Genomic DNA, 15,228 nt, shown 5'->3' with positions numbered 1-15,228 from the left:
AAACCCTACCTTTAGGGACACCCCTTTCTGAAGGGTCTAGAGACTAAAGAAAGATATGACTGCACTTCTGGAGAAGCTGTCATCACAAATATCACTTGATTTGATCAATAAAAGCCTTCCTTAAAGACCTGACATTTTACCATCACTTTAGGGACATTATTTTATATGTCGCTTTTGGGGACATTAAACACAAACTCTGATCAAGTCATACTTTGAGGACCATGGTGATACACAAACTCTGGTTAAGGTATACTTTCAGGACATTGTTGAGATGGTATATATTATTTATCCTAAGAAGACAGAAGTAGAATATTACAATTCAAAGTTCCAATACTGGACAGTGAAATCAAGCTAGTGCAAAGATACAGGTGTGAGAGAGTCAACTGGGTTTCTTCTTTTCAGCAAGATCACTGTAAATGGGTAGCCTACATGTTTTGTCTGATTTGTAGCTTGAGATCAAGTGCTTTTGGCTGCTCAGTTGGGGAATGACAATTAACATTCAGAAATGTTATTGACTTGACTGATTGACTATCAGAAGCAAAAGATGAACAGAATTGAGCTGAATAATAACACTATTGTCTTTAATTTCAACTGCAAAACAGCTCTACATAAGTCATTTCATAATTGTTGACATTTGCAAGTTATTTTATTTGTGTGAAGCTCCTTTGAAACCATCTGTATTGTATAATGCGCTATAGAAATAAAACTGACTTCACTTCATGGCAGAGAACCTTTCACTGAACGAATCTGCATCCCTCTAGTTAATTTAGCATCGACTGTAAACTAATCATTATCACAGAAACATCTTAAGGACTTTTCCTCACCAGAGTTATCTTTGGCTACACACTGGGGTTTTAAGACATTAGGCATGTTCCTCTGTAAAGTGTAGTAATTGTCAAAAAAACTCTATACAAATAAAAATAGTGATACACACTCCGATTAAATGACCCTTTGGGGACTCTAGTGACACACACACACTCCGATTAAATGACCCTTTGGGGACTCGAGTGACACACACACTCCGATTAAATGACCCTTTGGGGACTCTAGTGACACACACACACTCCGATTAAATGACCCTTTGGGGACTCGAGTGACACACACACTCCGATTAAATGACCCTTTGGGGACTCTAGCGACACACACGCATTCCGATTAAATGACCCTTTGGGGACTCTAGTGACACACACACACTCCGATTAAATGACCCTTTGGGGACTCGAGTGACACACACACTCCAATTGAACGACTCATTGGGGACTCAGGTGACACACACTCCGATTAAATGACCCTTTGGGGACTCTAGTGACACACACACTCCAATTAAATGACTCTTTGGGGACTCGAGTGACACACACACTCCGATTAAATGACTCTTTGGGGACTCTGATTAAATGACTCTTTAATATTAACAGTCTTGGACACATTGTGTTGAAAGTGCACATTGCAGTTAATGACAGAACTTCAAAAAAAATTTTTTTTTTAAAGAACAACAATGAAAAATCAATTAACTTGGAGGTGGGAATGATTCTCAGTGCCCAACTATCCTCTGTACTTCCTCCATCCACCCTTCTTCAAAATCTCTCTACTTCCTCCTTTACTTCCTCCCTCTTTAACTCTACTCGTCCCTCTTTTTACCCTCTTTACTCCTCCCTCTCTATCCTCTTTAACTCTACTCCTCCCTCTTTTTACCCGCTTTACTCCTCCCTCTCTATCCTCTTTAACTCTACTCCTCCCTCTTTTTACCCGCTTTACTCCTCCCTCTTTTCATCCTCTTTACATTTACTGCCTCTATTCCTCCCTTATATTAGCTGTGCTGGACATGGGCTGTGGCTGGATGTAAGCGATTGGTGAGAGTTGCCGTGTGCAGACGAGAGAAGCTGAAAACTGAGATGTGATGTCAGACACTTTCTGCTTCCTGTAGTGATGCTCAGTCTAAGTTTGCATACTTTACCACAGCTGAAGTGGAATAAACGCATTATTTTCCAAATACAGATATTTCAGAGACATTTTCATTCAATACATGCACTACTGTTTGTACAAGAATAAAGTTCAAAATAAGCCTAAATACCAGTGAAGTGGGGTCTACATTGTTTTATTTGTTTTATTTTGATAAACATTTATCGCAACTATGTGAAAAGAGCTTTTACTGTTATAAAGAACAGATGTGATCCTTAGTGGAACTGAAGGTGTGAGAAGAGACATGAAACACACGTGATCCTTTTCAAGCGGCGTACCCTGCCAATCGTGGATTAGCTGTGTCATCATCAGAGCTCGTGAGTCGCTCTAGAGAATCTGCTCTATCTGAGTCCTCCTGCTCTCCAATCACTCTAGTTGTACTCTGTTGCCTTATGGCACAGCAAGGGCGTCGCTGTCTCTCCTCCCTCTTTACGTACCCTTTACATGCTCTCCTCCCTCTTTACATGCTCTCCTCCCTCTTTACATGCTCTCCTCCCTCTTTACGTCCCCTTTACATGCTCTCCTCCCTCTTTACATGCTCTCCTCCCTCTTTACATGCTCTCCTCCCTCTTTACGTCCCCTTTACATTCTCTCCTCCCTCTTTACATGCTCTCCTCCCTCTTTACATGCTCTCCTCCCTCTTTACGTCCCCTTTACATTCTCTCCTCCCTCTTTACGTCCCCTTTACATGCTCTCCTCCCTCTTTACGTCCCCTTTACATGCTCTCCTCCCTCTTTACGTCCCCTTTACATTCTCCCCTCCCTCTTTACGTCCCCGTTACATTCTCTCCTCCCACTTTACGTCCCCTTTACATTCTCTCCTCCCTCTTTACGTCCCCTTTACATTCTCCCCTCCCTCTTTACGCCCCCTTTACATGCTCTCCTACTTTACGTCCTTTACGTTCCCTTTACATTCTCTCCTCCCTCATTACGTCCCCGTTACATTCTCTCCTCCCACTTTACGTCCCCTTCACATTCTCTCCTCCCTCTTTACGTCCCCGTTACATTCTCTCCTCCCTCTTTACGTCCCCTTTACATTCTCTCCTCCCTCTTTACGTCCCCTTTACATTCTCTCCTCCCTCTTAACGTTCCCTTTACATTCTCTCCTCCCTCTTAACGTTCCCTTTACATTCTCTCCTCCCACTTTACGTCCCCTTTACATTCTCTCCTCCTTCTTTACGTCCCCTTTACATTCTCTCCTACCTCTTTACGTCCCCTTTACATTCTCTCCTACCTCTTTACGTGCCCTTTACATTCTCTCCTCCCTCTTTACGTCCCCGTTACATTCTCTCCTCCCTCTTTACGTCCCCTTTACATTCTCTCCTACCTCTTTACGTCCCCTTTACATTCTCTCCTACCTCTTTACGTCCCCTTTACATTCTCTCCTCCCTCTTTACGTCCCCTTTACATTCTCTCCTCCCACTTTACGTCCCCTTTACATTCTCTCCTCCCTCTTTACGTCCCCTTTACATTCTCTCCTACCTCTTTACGTCCCCTTTACATTCTCTCCTCCCACTTTACGTCCCCTTTACATTCTCTCCTCCCTCTTTACGTCCCCTTTACATTCTCTCCTCCCACTTTACGTCCCCTTTACATTCTCTCCTACCTCTTTACGTCCCCTTTACATTCTCTCCTACCTCTTTACGTCCCCTTTACATTCTCTCCTACCTCTTTACGTCCCCTTTACATTCTCTCCTACCTCTTTACGTCCCCTTTACATTCTCTCCTCCCACTTTACGTCCCCTTTACATTCTCTCCTCCCTCTTTACGTTGGTATTTAGGCTTATGTTGAACTTTATTCTTGTACAAACAGACACTGTATCAAGCAGTGCATGTATTGAATGAAAATGTCTCCGAAATATCTGTGTATTTGGAAAATAATGAATTTTTTCTACTTCAGCTGTGGTAAAGTATGCAAACAGCGCGAGCGTCTCTTAATTTTAATGTCTACACCTTTATCTTAATTTCTTTTAATTTAGCTCCATTTCTTACGAAAAGAGCATAATGTGCAAAGTGTTGAAGTGTTTGTGCCTTCCTACAAACCACCCTTTCTTTTAGGAGTCGTGATCCTGTTCCGCACATAATTTTTCACACCAGTCCATGTTCCCTGCTTCAAAGCTTCTGGGTCTGCATCACTACAGGAAGCAGAAAGTGTCTGACATCACATCTCAGTTTTCAGCTTCTCTCGTCTGCACACATTAACTCTCACCAATCGGTTACATCCAGCCATAGCCCATGTCCAGCACAGCTATTCACTCTTCCCTTTTTTATCATCTTTACATTCTCTCCTCCCTCTATGACAGAAATATCAAAAAGGTTAACATGACATTTCATCCAACTATATTGTAACTGAACAAAGAAAATTGACTCTTACTATCCTCTACTTCTTCATTAACCTTCTTATACTCTAACTTTTCACTTTATATTCTGTTTCATTCCATCCACAAAATATTTCTACACCTTTATCCTCATTTCTTTTGATTTAGCTCCATTTCCTACAAAAAGAGCATAATGTGCAAAGTGCTGAAGTGTTTGTGCCTTCCTACAAACCACCCTTTCTTTTAAGAGTCGTGATCCTGTTCCGCACATAATTTTTCACACCAGTCCATGTTCGCTGCTTCAAAGCTTCTGGCTCTGCGTGAATGCATCTTTCACAGTCTTGCTTACCAGGAACTTTGCATGTCTTGATGAAACTCATCATGTGTCTCTCTACTGCTTTTACCTCACTGTCCTCCCATTTCTTTTTTGGAGCATTTGAAGAACCTATGAAATAATTAAAAAGTAAATTCTCATTACACATTCTCATTACAACTAAATCGGTGAGTAAAGAGCAAATCAAGACTGTGTCCTAATGCATAATTTTTTTTTAATTTGTCTGGATATTGCTGCATGGAGCTAATTCATGTTTATTTGATTATTGTTGTTTGTGCAATGTAGAGATTTTTCTTACCTTGATCCTCCTGTGAAACAGCTTGTTCAGATAGAACAGGTTGATCAGTCTGTACTGGTGCTGGTGCTGGTGTCTGAGATAGGTCACTGGAATCCTCCTCATCACTTGACATGGAATCACCTTGGGCCTCAAGTTGCTCTTAATAATTAATTAACGAAAAATGAACACTTTATTGCTTATACCTAGTATCTGTGACATGAATATATACATTGTTTTGTAAATATGTACAGCACAGATACACACAGAGCATGTATACTCATACCATTTGGGTCAATTTCAATGTCATCAAGTTTCTTTCCTTTGTAGTCAGACAGTGTTCCTTTCTCCATGGCCATTAGGACTTTACTCATTTTTGCCAGCTGCAGTGTTCCCTCTGGTAACCGATAATACTGTCTGTGGATTCTGATATCGTGACCAAGGAAATCAGCCAGTTGGTCTGCTTCATTCTCATTAAGGTTAAGAATTTTAGACATGGTTGCTATGTGTTTCCTAAGCCTAGTTGATGACAGTGCATCAGGGTTCTTTATGCCACATTCGCAAGCAGCTTTGTTGATGCACTCTCCTCCTCTGTAGGCAGACATTGCTCCACATCTAGCAAACATAAAGGGATTCTCTGCTGGAACACCACAAAGCTCACGCGTTTCAACAAGCAGCTCCATGGCAGAAACCATGGAAGGCTTGAGGAGCACAGGAACCTTTCTCCCTCGTTTACCACGGATCTCAACTCTTGAGAAGTGCAGACACAGCTTCCTCTCAAACTCAGACAGACAGATGGCAATGTCTTCGTGTAGCTCAGAAGAATCCCTGCTTTTAAAAGCTGACAAAAGCATCCGGGATACCTCACCTTCTCTCCTTCGGTTGAACAGGATGACCTGGGACAGCGTGACCTTGGCTAGAGCAGCGTAGCTGTCAGCAGAAGGGCAAGATCTGAGCTTACTTAGGAGCTCATTGTGTTTCTTTTCAAGATGTGTGTGCAGGACTTTGACATCCTGAGTGAAAGGAATGATCTGTGGTGTGTTCCACTTGGCTTCTTTCAATGTAGTTATAGCACCAGCAGAAATGTACTCATTCCACCTTGCCTGGTGTATTTTCCTGAAGTCTCGGGCACACTCAGCACGCTCATGATCTCCATACATCATGGCATTGCTCTCAACAATGCTAGATATCTTGTTTAAAGAATGCCCAAGTTTGAGAGCTAAAGAAGGAATGCGGTAGGAGTTTTTCTCTTCATCATAGCCAGATACAACTTTAACAGCTGCTATGACATGTTTGAAGTTAGTTGGTATAATGAAGTCTACCATTGTTCTCAGTGGGGTAATCTTCCTTGCTTCAAGAAGAAGTCTGCCTACTTCTCTCATCTTCTGTCTGATGTAGTCATGTTTGGTCACATCAGACCCCATCCTGTTGAACATGTGCTCCCCCAGCTGCATGATGCATCTGTCAGTATGAACTACACGCGAAACTTCATCATAGTTCATAAAGGAGAGTACTTTCTTGAATCCTTTGCTCACTTCTAAGCCCACTGGTGTGTTTAGAGCACACAGGGATCGAACTCTTTTCCTGCCCTGGGCATCCTCATTTTTTGGTTTCAGGGGACAGTTTTTGATATGTTTCCAAAGGCTACGCTTGTTATAAAGCCCTTGGCAGTAAATGCAGTGAATAAATTCATTGGCTCTTTGACTATTTTTTGGACGGTAGCAGGCAATCATCTCCCCATGTCCTTGTCTCACCACATCGGTGTTGTGGGCAAAGTTGCCCCTTTTTCTAAGGAGGTTTAACTGGACTCGTCTTTCTTTGGAATGTTTTGGAAATGCTACTGCCTTTACAACCCCCACTTCGTTGCGATGGACAAATTCAAGGTGTCTGGCCATTTTTGAATATGGCTTAGAGCAATAAAGGCAATACTGCTTTTTGTTGTACGTCTTGCGTTCCTGCTTAGGTGATGGCATTGACTGAATAAAAGTCTTATCACCAGACGAGGTGTTTGTCTCTTTAGATTGGCATTTCATCTTTTTAAGTGATGGTGCGGTCATACATTGATCAGATAAACTACCTGCCTCTTTGGGAGATGTTGGATGTATCAAAGCACTTTTGACCATGTCATGTCCAGAAGAACTACCATCTGAATCATCTGAGCTGATTTTTGGTATATAGTCAACATCGCTGTAGTCGGTGACATCGCTGTAGTCTGTATCACAGACGGCACTTCCTGAATACTGAATGAGAGAATTTAACACTTACTCAAATAGTACAAAATGTTTTTTTTTTTTTTCAATTATATATTTTAGTGATCACACGAGTACACCACTGGCAGAATCTAATAGAACAGGTAGTATTTGGGCATAGTGGGTATGGCAGTGGATCATGTAACATTACGTTTCATCATTTGCCGATACTGGCAAGCAAAGCCATAATTATGCAAAAAATATTGAGCGTATAAATGATCACATGGCAAGTGACATACCTGTCTTTTTCTTGATGGCCTTAAAGAGGATATCTGGAAGAGGAGAAATACAAACAAATATAAATAATATTTTATTTCATATAATTTATTGTAAGATTTACCAGTCCAAAAATGAATCTACCCACCTTCCTTAATGAGAGGGTCTCAGACGCCTGTGATGAGTGAACCACAGGTGTTGATGCAGCACAAGGTGAAGATAAGGGTGGAGCAGGAGAAGATGAGGATGATGAGGGCTGCACATGAGAAGGTGATGAGGGCTGCGCAGGCGAGGATGAGGACGATGAGGGCTGCACATGAGAAGGCGATGAGGGCTGCACATGAGAAGGTGATGAGGGCTGCGCAGGCGAGGATGAGGATGATGAGGGCTGCACATGAGAAGGTGATGAAGGCTGCGCAGGCGAGGATGAGGATGATGAGGGCTGCACATGAGAAGGTGATGAAGGCTGCGCAGGCGAGGATGATGAGGGCTGCACATGAGAAGGTGATGAGGGCTGCGCAGGCGAGGATGAGGATGATGAGGGCTGCACATGAGAAGGTGATGAAGGCTGCACATGAGAAGGTGATGAAGGCTGCGCAGGTGAGGATGAGGATGATGAGGGCTGGACATGAGAAGGCGATGAGGGCTGCACATGAGAAGGTGATGAAGGCTGCGCAGGCGAGGATGAGGATGATGAGGGCTGCACATGAGAAGGCGATGAGGGCTGCACATGAGAAGGTGATGAAGGCTGCGCAGGCGAGGATGAGGATGATGAGGGCTGCACATGAGAAGGTGATGAAGGCTGCGCAGGCGAGGTTGAAGGTGACGTGGGTGGCGCAGGTGGTGTTGACGGTGATGAGGACAGGGCAGGAGGGCATGAGGTTGATAAGGCCATTATAGAGGTGAACAAAGCACAGGGTGCCGATGAAGAGGGTGCATCAGATGTGGATGCGACTGAGGATGACTGTAACAGTCTTGATTGGAACTGCTTCTGCAGATGTAATAAGAGGAATTTAGCTTAAACAAGAATAAAATGTACTTTAACAATATTGAAAACTGTGGCATCCATATAAGACAAGAACAAACACACTGTAAGGGTGATCAAAAAATAAACAAACATGTTTTGCACATTTCAAAGCAAAGATCATTAATAAAATAAAAAACTCTAACCAAACATTTATACAAACTTTACATACAAATTGTGACAAAAGTCACATTAATAGTTACATTGGTTCAGACATTAAAACACTGAACCAATAACTAGTTAAAGGATTAGTTCACTACATAATTAATTTCCAGATTTCCTATCTGCTTGCCTTAGCTTGATTCAAAACAGTAAGCTTGTAATAATATTTTTAATTCCAGTGGTACTGGTGTATTTCCGCGTGAATTTCAAGCATTTTTTGCGTCATTACGTCACTTCTGTACACATAGAGAAGGATTTTCGGCTTATTGGATATATTGCGTGTGAGGATGTTGGAGGTGGAGATTTATATCCATTTCTCACAGCAATTGATATAATTAAACGTATTAATTTGATGGCAGATCCAGAAAGGTTCAAACGACAATCACCAGTGACAACTGAGATTCACCCGTTGTAAAATGCAAAAGACTTGGACTTTGGAGTGGCTACAGAAAAAAAGAGACTGGCCACCTGGCCCACACGAAAACAAGGATAAATATCTGAAGGGCCTTAAATGTAGTCACACAATGCTGATGTTGTTAACATTAACAATTTGAGAACAAAGTATAATTTGCACGGTTTGATGTGATATGATAATTGATAAGCGATTTTTAGATTTAAAGGTGGGGTATGTAATTGTCTTTTTTGTCCATTTTTTCAAAATCACTTGAAATCCTATTCCTAACCCACTTACAGCCACTGAGTTAGAAGCACTGAAATGAGAATTAGGCAATTTAATCATCTGTGGAACGGGCAGGACTCGGAAAAACTCCAGCCAATCATTTCCAAAACTACCTAGAATCATTAGACAGTAACTGCATCAATCAAACGGTCGTACCATACCCCCTCCCCCATCGTGTCCATGTTCTTCGAATGGGTGGAGTCAAAGGAAAGAAGGTAAGACCATAGGAGTTGTGTAATTTTAAAATCTGCCGGCCGTTTTGCAAATCACATACCCCACCTTTCATCAGCGCGATTTACTGCAATGCTTTTTTTACCCTTAGTTGGTCAGAACAAAAGTGGATGTTACTTGTTCCAGTGTCATTTTCCGGTGAACATTCTTCTGTTGGTCATGACTCATACTTCCAAAAAGTATAATCTGTGATTGCAAATGACAGTATCCACACCGACGCGATGTGATTGACAGCAGCGCGTTCTCCTCAAAACATTGGATTCATTCTCCCTGTGCCGTGTCAAAGCACAACCCATGTAAAGTTGATAATTCCACAAATGACTGCAATTGCAGATTTCGAACAGAAATGGTGACAAAGACGAAAAACTAGGACTGCAGCGTTAAATAATTTCTTGTTTGTTTTTTTTAATTGTGAGTAGATAAATACATTTCAAATGACACGGGTGCTGGATGAAGTCGATATGCACCTACAAATCAACTTAAACCAAACCATTCTATGGTTTGCCAGCAATAAAGATATTTTCTATTTGAACACCTGAGCACCAGCTAATAGTGGTTTCCTGTGTTGCGTGTTCATTATTTTGGGGGCGGAGCAATGAAGGGAGGGGTGTGTTTGTTTGGGTGTCGATTTCAAATATTAAGTGTTTCTCAGAAATCACTTATTGCATTTTTAACTAGCTGGCAGTAAACATCAGTAGATAGTTGCTGCATGTTTAAGATGGTTACCGTTTTATTCCTTGATGTTCTTGCTTTGCCTGACTGCTTATGAGGACCATTGCTGTTTACCTTGTCCAGTTCAGGAGAGGAAACAGAAGCTGCACAATGGGGCTAGATGTCAGAAAAGAAACCAGTGAATATCAAAATATCAGAATATTTGTAAAGGACAAAAAAACTTGTTAATGTTCATTCCTCTAGCTGTCCTATACTTTATATATCATTCCACACACAACTCTATGCTGAGAGAGTCAATAATATAGAATAATGATACAGATGTTTTAAAGTGGACTTACGGATTTATGCAGGCGCAAACTGCTGGCTCTCGTTTTATCAGTGGATTCTGCTGATGCTTTATTCAAAGGCTTGAGAAATATGAGACCACAATCACATGGTAACTAATCAGAATTAGAGTAAAAAATTATCATGAATTACTGATCAATCTCTTTAGCATTTTATTGATAGTACCTTGACTCGCCATGGCCAATCTGAGTCTCCATAATTGTAAGTGATTTCCTCTCCTGGTAGAATGTCTCGTACAGCAAACAGACACAGGTGAGGTTTTCTGCTCACTTCAACGGTTCTCATTTTGCAAGTAGGATTTCTGGTCTCATCGTTTGCAAGTCTTCCCAAAGACGAGTCTTCTTTAGATGCATCCATGCTATAAAAACATAAAATGAACACTCAATACTTATAATCTTAGTATATATGCTAGACATGTACAGTTATTTTTACAAGTGGTTCTGAACCCCAGTCCTGGGAACCCACCGCTCTGCATATGCTGTATGTCTGGTGTTTTAATCCACCTGATTGAGATGAGGAGTTCTTCATCAGAACATGGCTCTATGAACTCATCTGAGTGCATCAGGTGAAGGAGACATACAGAACCTGCAGAGGAGGGACCAGAACCACTAATCTATATGATAGTGTACTGCATTGTATGGTAATGTACAGCTCTCAGATAAAAGCATCTAAAAGTTACCATGTTGTTCTCTTTAGGGAATACAGGGGGAATTTTTTTTGATGACTCAAAGAAACTACACTCCGTACTCTATGTCAGTTCATGGTGAATTTGAAGCAGTGGTGGACAGTAACGGAGTAGCTTTACTTCGTTACTGTACTTAAGTACATTTTTCAAGTATCTGTACTTTACTGGAGTAGTTTTATTTTGAGCAACTTTTACTTTTACTTCACTACATTCCAAAGCATAAAATCGTACTTTTTACTTCACTACATTTCATAAAACATATCGTTACTCACTATAATATATCACGTGCTCCGACACGCAGAAGCGGTGCCTGATTCATCATGAACGAACTGAATCTTTTCAAAATAAACTTTTAAATCGGATCGCGAATCACATCAAACGATTCGTTTACGAATTAGAATGATCCGATTGCAGCTGTTCTGGTGTCGACCACTCACTGATTCAAATGAACCGTTTAGTGCGAGACGAGTCCCCAGAAGTAAGAACCGGGAGATCTTGTGAGCGCGTGTGCGTCTGACGTTGCTAAAAGTAAGTTATTAATGTCGAAATTTTGGATTAATTATTGTAACTGAATATCATATTTAGGTCAAAACTGTCAGTTGTTTGGGGACTAAATCCGTTGAAAAGAGTGATCTATTTAAGCCCACTGAAATGCTCGAGTGCAGACGATGCAGACACATCAATTTTAGGTAAAAAAACCAACAAAAAACAACAACAACAAAAAAACCCATAAAATAACACAGATTAAATACAATAACTCATGCACGTTCAAATTCACCGCTGCCGTAATGTTAACAGTTTTATTAAAATGTCCTATGTGACGTCTGTTTTTATATTGTTTATCGAAAGTAACGTTATACATATGTATATTGTTTGGATTAACTAGACGAGTAGACAGACATGAAGGTTCATCGTATTGAAAATAAGTAAATATTGTTAGCTGATGCTAACTGTCTAGCTAACAAGCTTGTTGGTGCTAAGTTGATGTAATTTTTATAATGTCCACATATTTTTATTCAGCCACCTATATATATATATATATATATATATATATATATATATATATATATATATATATATATATATATATATTATAGATTATATAGATTACATAATATAGATTACATCTGGTTAGAAAAGAAAGGATGTGATGTTCAGAACATGGTAACTACAGTAATTATCAGTGGGAAGAGATGCACCCCGTTTGGCCAGGGGTGTTTTTAAACCACATACAAGATTTGAGAAGGAAAAAATCATTATGAAACTTTTTTTATTATTTTTTTCCTTAAAATGTTCTTCCTAACTTCAGGCCTTATCATCATGTCATATATACAGTACAGACCAAAAGTTTGGACACATCTTCTCATTCAAAGAGTTTTCTTTATTTTCATGACTATGAAAATTGTAGATTCACACTGAAGGCATCAAAACTATGAATATACACATGTGGAATTATATATGGAATTCTATACATAAAAAAGTGTGAAACAACTGAAAATATGTCATATTCTAGGTTCTTCAAAGTAGCCACCTTTTGCTTTGATTACTGCTTTGCACACTCTTGGCATTCTCTTGATGAGCTTCAAGAGGTAGTCACCTGAAATGGTCTTCCAACAGTCTTGAAGGAGTTCCCCAAGAGATGCTTAGCACTTGTTGGCCCTTTTGCCTTCTGTCTGCGGTCCAGCTCACCCCTAAACCATCTCGACTGGGTTCAGGTCCGGTGACTGTGGAGGCCAGGTCATCTGGAGCAGCACCCCATCACTCTCCTTCTTGGTCAAATAGCCCTTGATGCCTTCAGTGTGACTCTACAATTTTCATAGTCATGAAAATAAAGAAAACTCTTTGAATGAAAAGGTGTGTCCAAACTTTTGGTCTGTGCTGTAACTTTGATGTTCTGTAAAACAACTAACTTTAAAATACTTTGTTCTTACTGGTGAAGATCAGATAGTCATCTCTGTTTTCTCTCAGGTACATCACAGTGTAAGCTTCACAGTTAACATCACTCTCATCAACGTAGTCCATATCAACAACAAAAATATATCTTGACTCCATATAGTGGTTATTTTGAAAAAAATCCAAGGTATTTTGAGCAGTAGGATTATAAAAAATGTGCTAAAATTAAATTAAGTAGCCTATATAAAATTGCAAACATCTATCTTGCAGTACTTTTTTACTTAAGTACATAAAAAATTGAGTACTTTTGTACTTTCACTTAAGTAAAATTGAAAAAGGAGTACTTTTACTTTTACTGGAGTAATATTTTACCATATGTATCTGTACTTTTACTCAAGTACTTGATTTGTGTACTTCGTCCACCACTGATTTGAAGTATTAGGGTGTGTTCACATCTGGCATGTTTTTTTAGGCTGTTAATGTGGTTCATCTGAATAAATGTGAAAGCTGCTATTTGAAACCTGGTGCGACCAAACAAGCGGACCGAGACGCTGAAAGGAAGGGTTTCAGTTGGCTTCCAAATGAACTCTGGTGCAGTTCAAATGAAATATGAATATAACATGGACCAGAGACATGTAAATAAACCAAAAACAGGAATATGTGACCCTAAAAAGGACAGACTGGTCAATCATAACTTAGGTTCAACGATAGAAATGCCAATCTGAACACTAAGCGTATCCGGACCAAAAGAAACGAGCGAACAGAACTACAGGCATGAACTAAGTATCTTACAGATCCAGATATTTTAGCATACCTACTACATCAATCCAACAGTTCTGTACTCACCACCAATTTTTGCCATGCCACTGAAAATCAAACAGGAACGTGTTCTCAGCTTCAGTGTAGTGTCCAGTTCGGTCCAGACTCTCCTGTGAACTCAGAAGTTCACCTCTGTATTCAAGAACAAAATCACCTCTGAAAAAAGCTCCAGTGGTGAAAACTCCACGCCCTGAAGAGGAGAAATACATTAGCTTCAGTTGCTTTAATGTCAAATATTATTTTGATTCTTACTAAAAGTTCTCTACCATATGATGTACATTATATGATGTAGAAGGGAAATTACTGAAGGAAAATAGTCAGGCAGGCTAATCTCAAAGCATGCTTTGCTTTTCATACTTTTAAGTCTTAAAATTATACAGTTAAAATTACATACATTTTCTTACACAAACAATATTATCATGACTATATATTGTTTAGAACAGAGTGCCGCAGTGATGACGTATTTTTGAAGGGCAACCCGGTAGTTCACCTCACCTAGTTCCCTCCACAAAAACCTTATAGGATTTTAGAACCCTATAGAAAATCCATATCCTTGTGTAATATATATAATGTTTCTACATTCTTGTAATGTATGTTTGACTGATTGTGTGCCTTTATAAGTAAATCAGGTTAATGACGTCAAAAGCAAACCATATGTGTATCTGACTTTGTGTATTTCATATGTCATGTCACTTGTGATGTTAAATAAATCCCAAGAGTATTCCAGAATATCAGTGGGAATCTTACAGACTCATATTCTCCTCTCATCCAGTATCGGATGCAGGATTTTGACTGTACCACCTCTGCATGAGATGAGAACACATATTAAGAGTTTCTTGGGTAGAGAAAACGCTTGCTCTCTCTGGATGTGCTTAAATCCACAATAAGGACACTTTCCTGTCACACATCACACATGCTCACTTCAATAAGCCACAGAACACAGGTTAAAGGGATAGTTTACCCAAAAATGAAATTTCTTTCAGTAATTACTCACCCTCATGTTGTTCCAAACCCGTAAAACCTTCGTTCATCTTCAGAACACAAATTAAGATATTTTTGATGAAATCTGAGAGCTGGATCACTCCTCCATAGACTTCCAAGGGACTGAAACTTGTTGGCCCAGAAAAGTTATTAAAGAGATCATTAATATAGTCCAAGTGACTACAGTGGCTCAGTCTTAAGTTTATCAAGCGACGAGAATACTTTTTGTGCGCAAAAAATAAATAAAAATAACGACTTTATTCCACTATTCATTTCCTTCTCTCTGGGCCACGAGTGAGTTCACGTAGTAAAACTGTGCAGTGCGTCTGTGTTGCACGTCACATGCATCACACACATGACCAGCGTCGGCCAATAGTGAGCCTACGTG

At 40.1% G+C, this 15,228-nt stretch overlaps 3 protein-coding genes across 5 annotated transcripts in view; all 3 read right to left on the bottom strand.

The window, feature by feature from the left end:
* LOC128030474 (adhesion G protein-coupled receptor B1-like) overlaps positions 1-15,228 on the bottom strand; it is a 109,645-nt gene that overhangs the window by 71,315 nt on the left and 23,102 nt on the right. The window lies entirely within an intron of this gene.
* LOC128030478 (uncharacterized) lies at positions 4,202-6,915 on the bottom strand. The gene is made up of 3 exons (XM_052618151.1): positions 5,171-6,915; positions 4,909-5,046; positions 4,202-4,721 (listed from the first exon to the last, which is right to left on the bottom strand). The coding sequence occupies exons 1-3, from the start codon at positions 6,855-6,857 to the stop codon at positions 4,501-4,503; spliced, it is 2,046 nt and encodes a 681-aa protein (XP_052474111.1). The 5' UTR covers positions 6,858-6,915; the 3' UTR covers positions 4,202-4,500.
* LOC128030191 (putative protein TPRXL) lies at positions 6,901-14,045 on the bottom strand. Its single transcript, XM_052617671.1, has 8 exons — positions 13,887-14,045; positions 10,628-10,820; positions 10,456-10,524; positions 10,172-10,273; positions 7,498-8,340; positions 7,373-7,405; positions 6,962-7,124; positions 6,901-6,917 (listed from the first exon to the last, which is right to left on the bottom strand). Exons 2-8 carry the CDS (start codon positions 10,817-10,819, stop codon positions 6,901-6,903), a joined length of 1,419 nt encoding a protein of 472 aa, XP_052473631.1. The 5' UTR covers position 10,820; positions 13,887-14,045.

Source organism: Carassius gibelio, chromosome A16, assembly GCF_023724105.1.
Source record: "Carassius gibelio isolate Cgi1373 ecotype wild population from Czech Republic chromosome A16, carGib1.2-hapl.c, whole genome shotgun sequence".
NCBI lineage: Eukaryota > Metazoa > Chordata > Actinopteri > Cypriniformes > Cyprinidae > Carassius > Carassius gibelio.
This window is presented reverse-complemented; position numbering and strand designations above follow the sequence as displayed.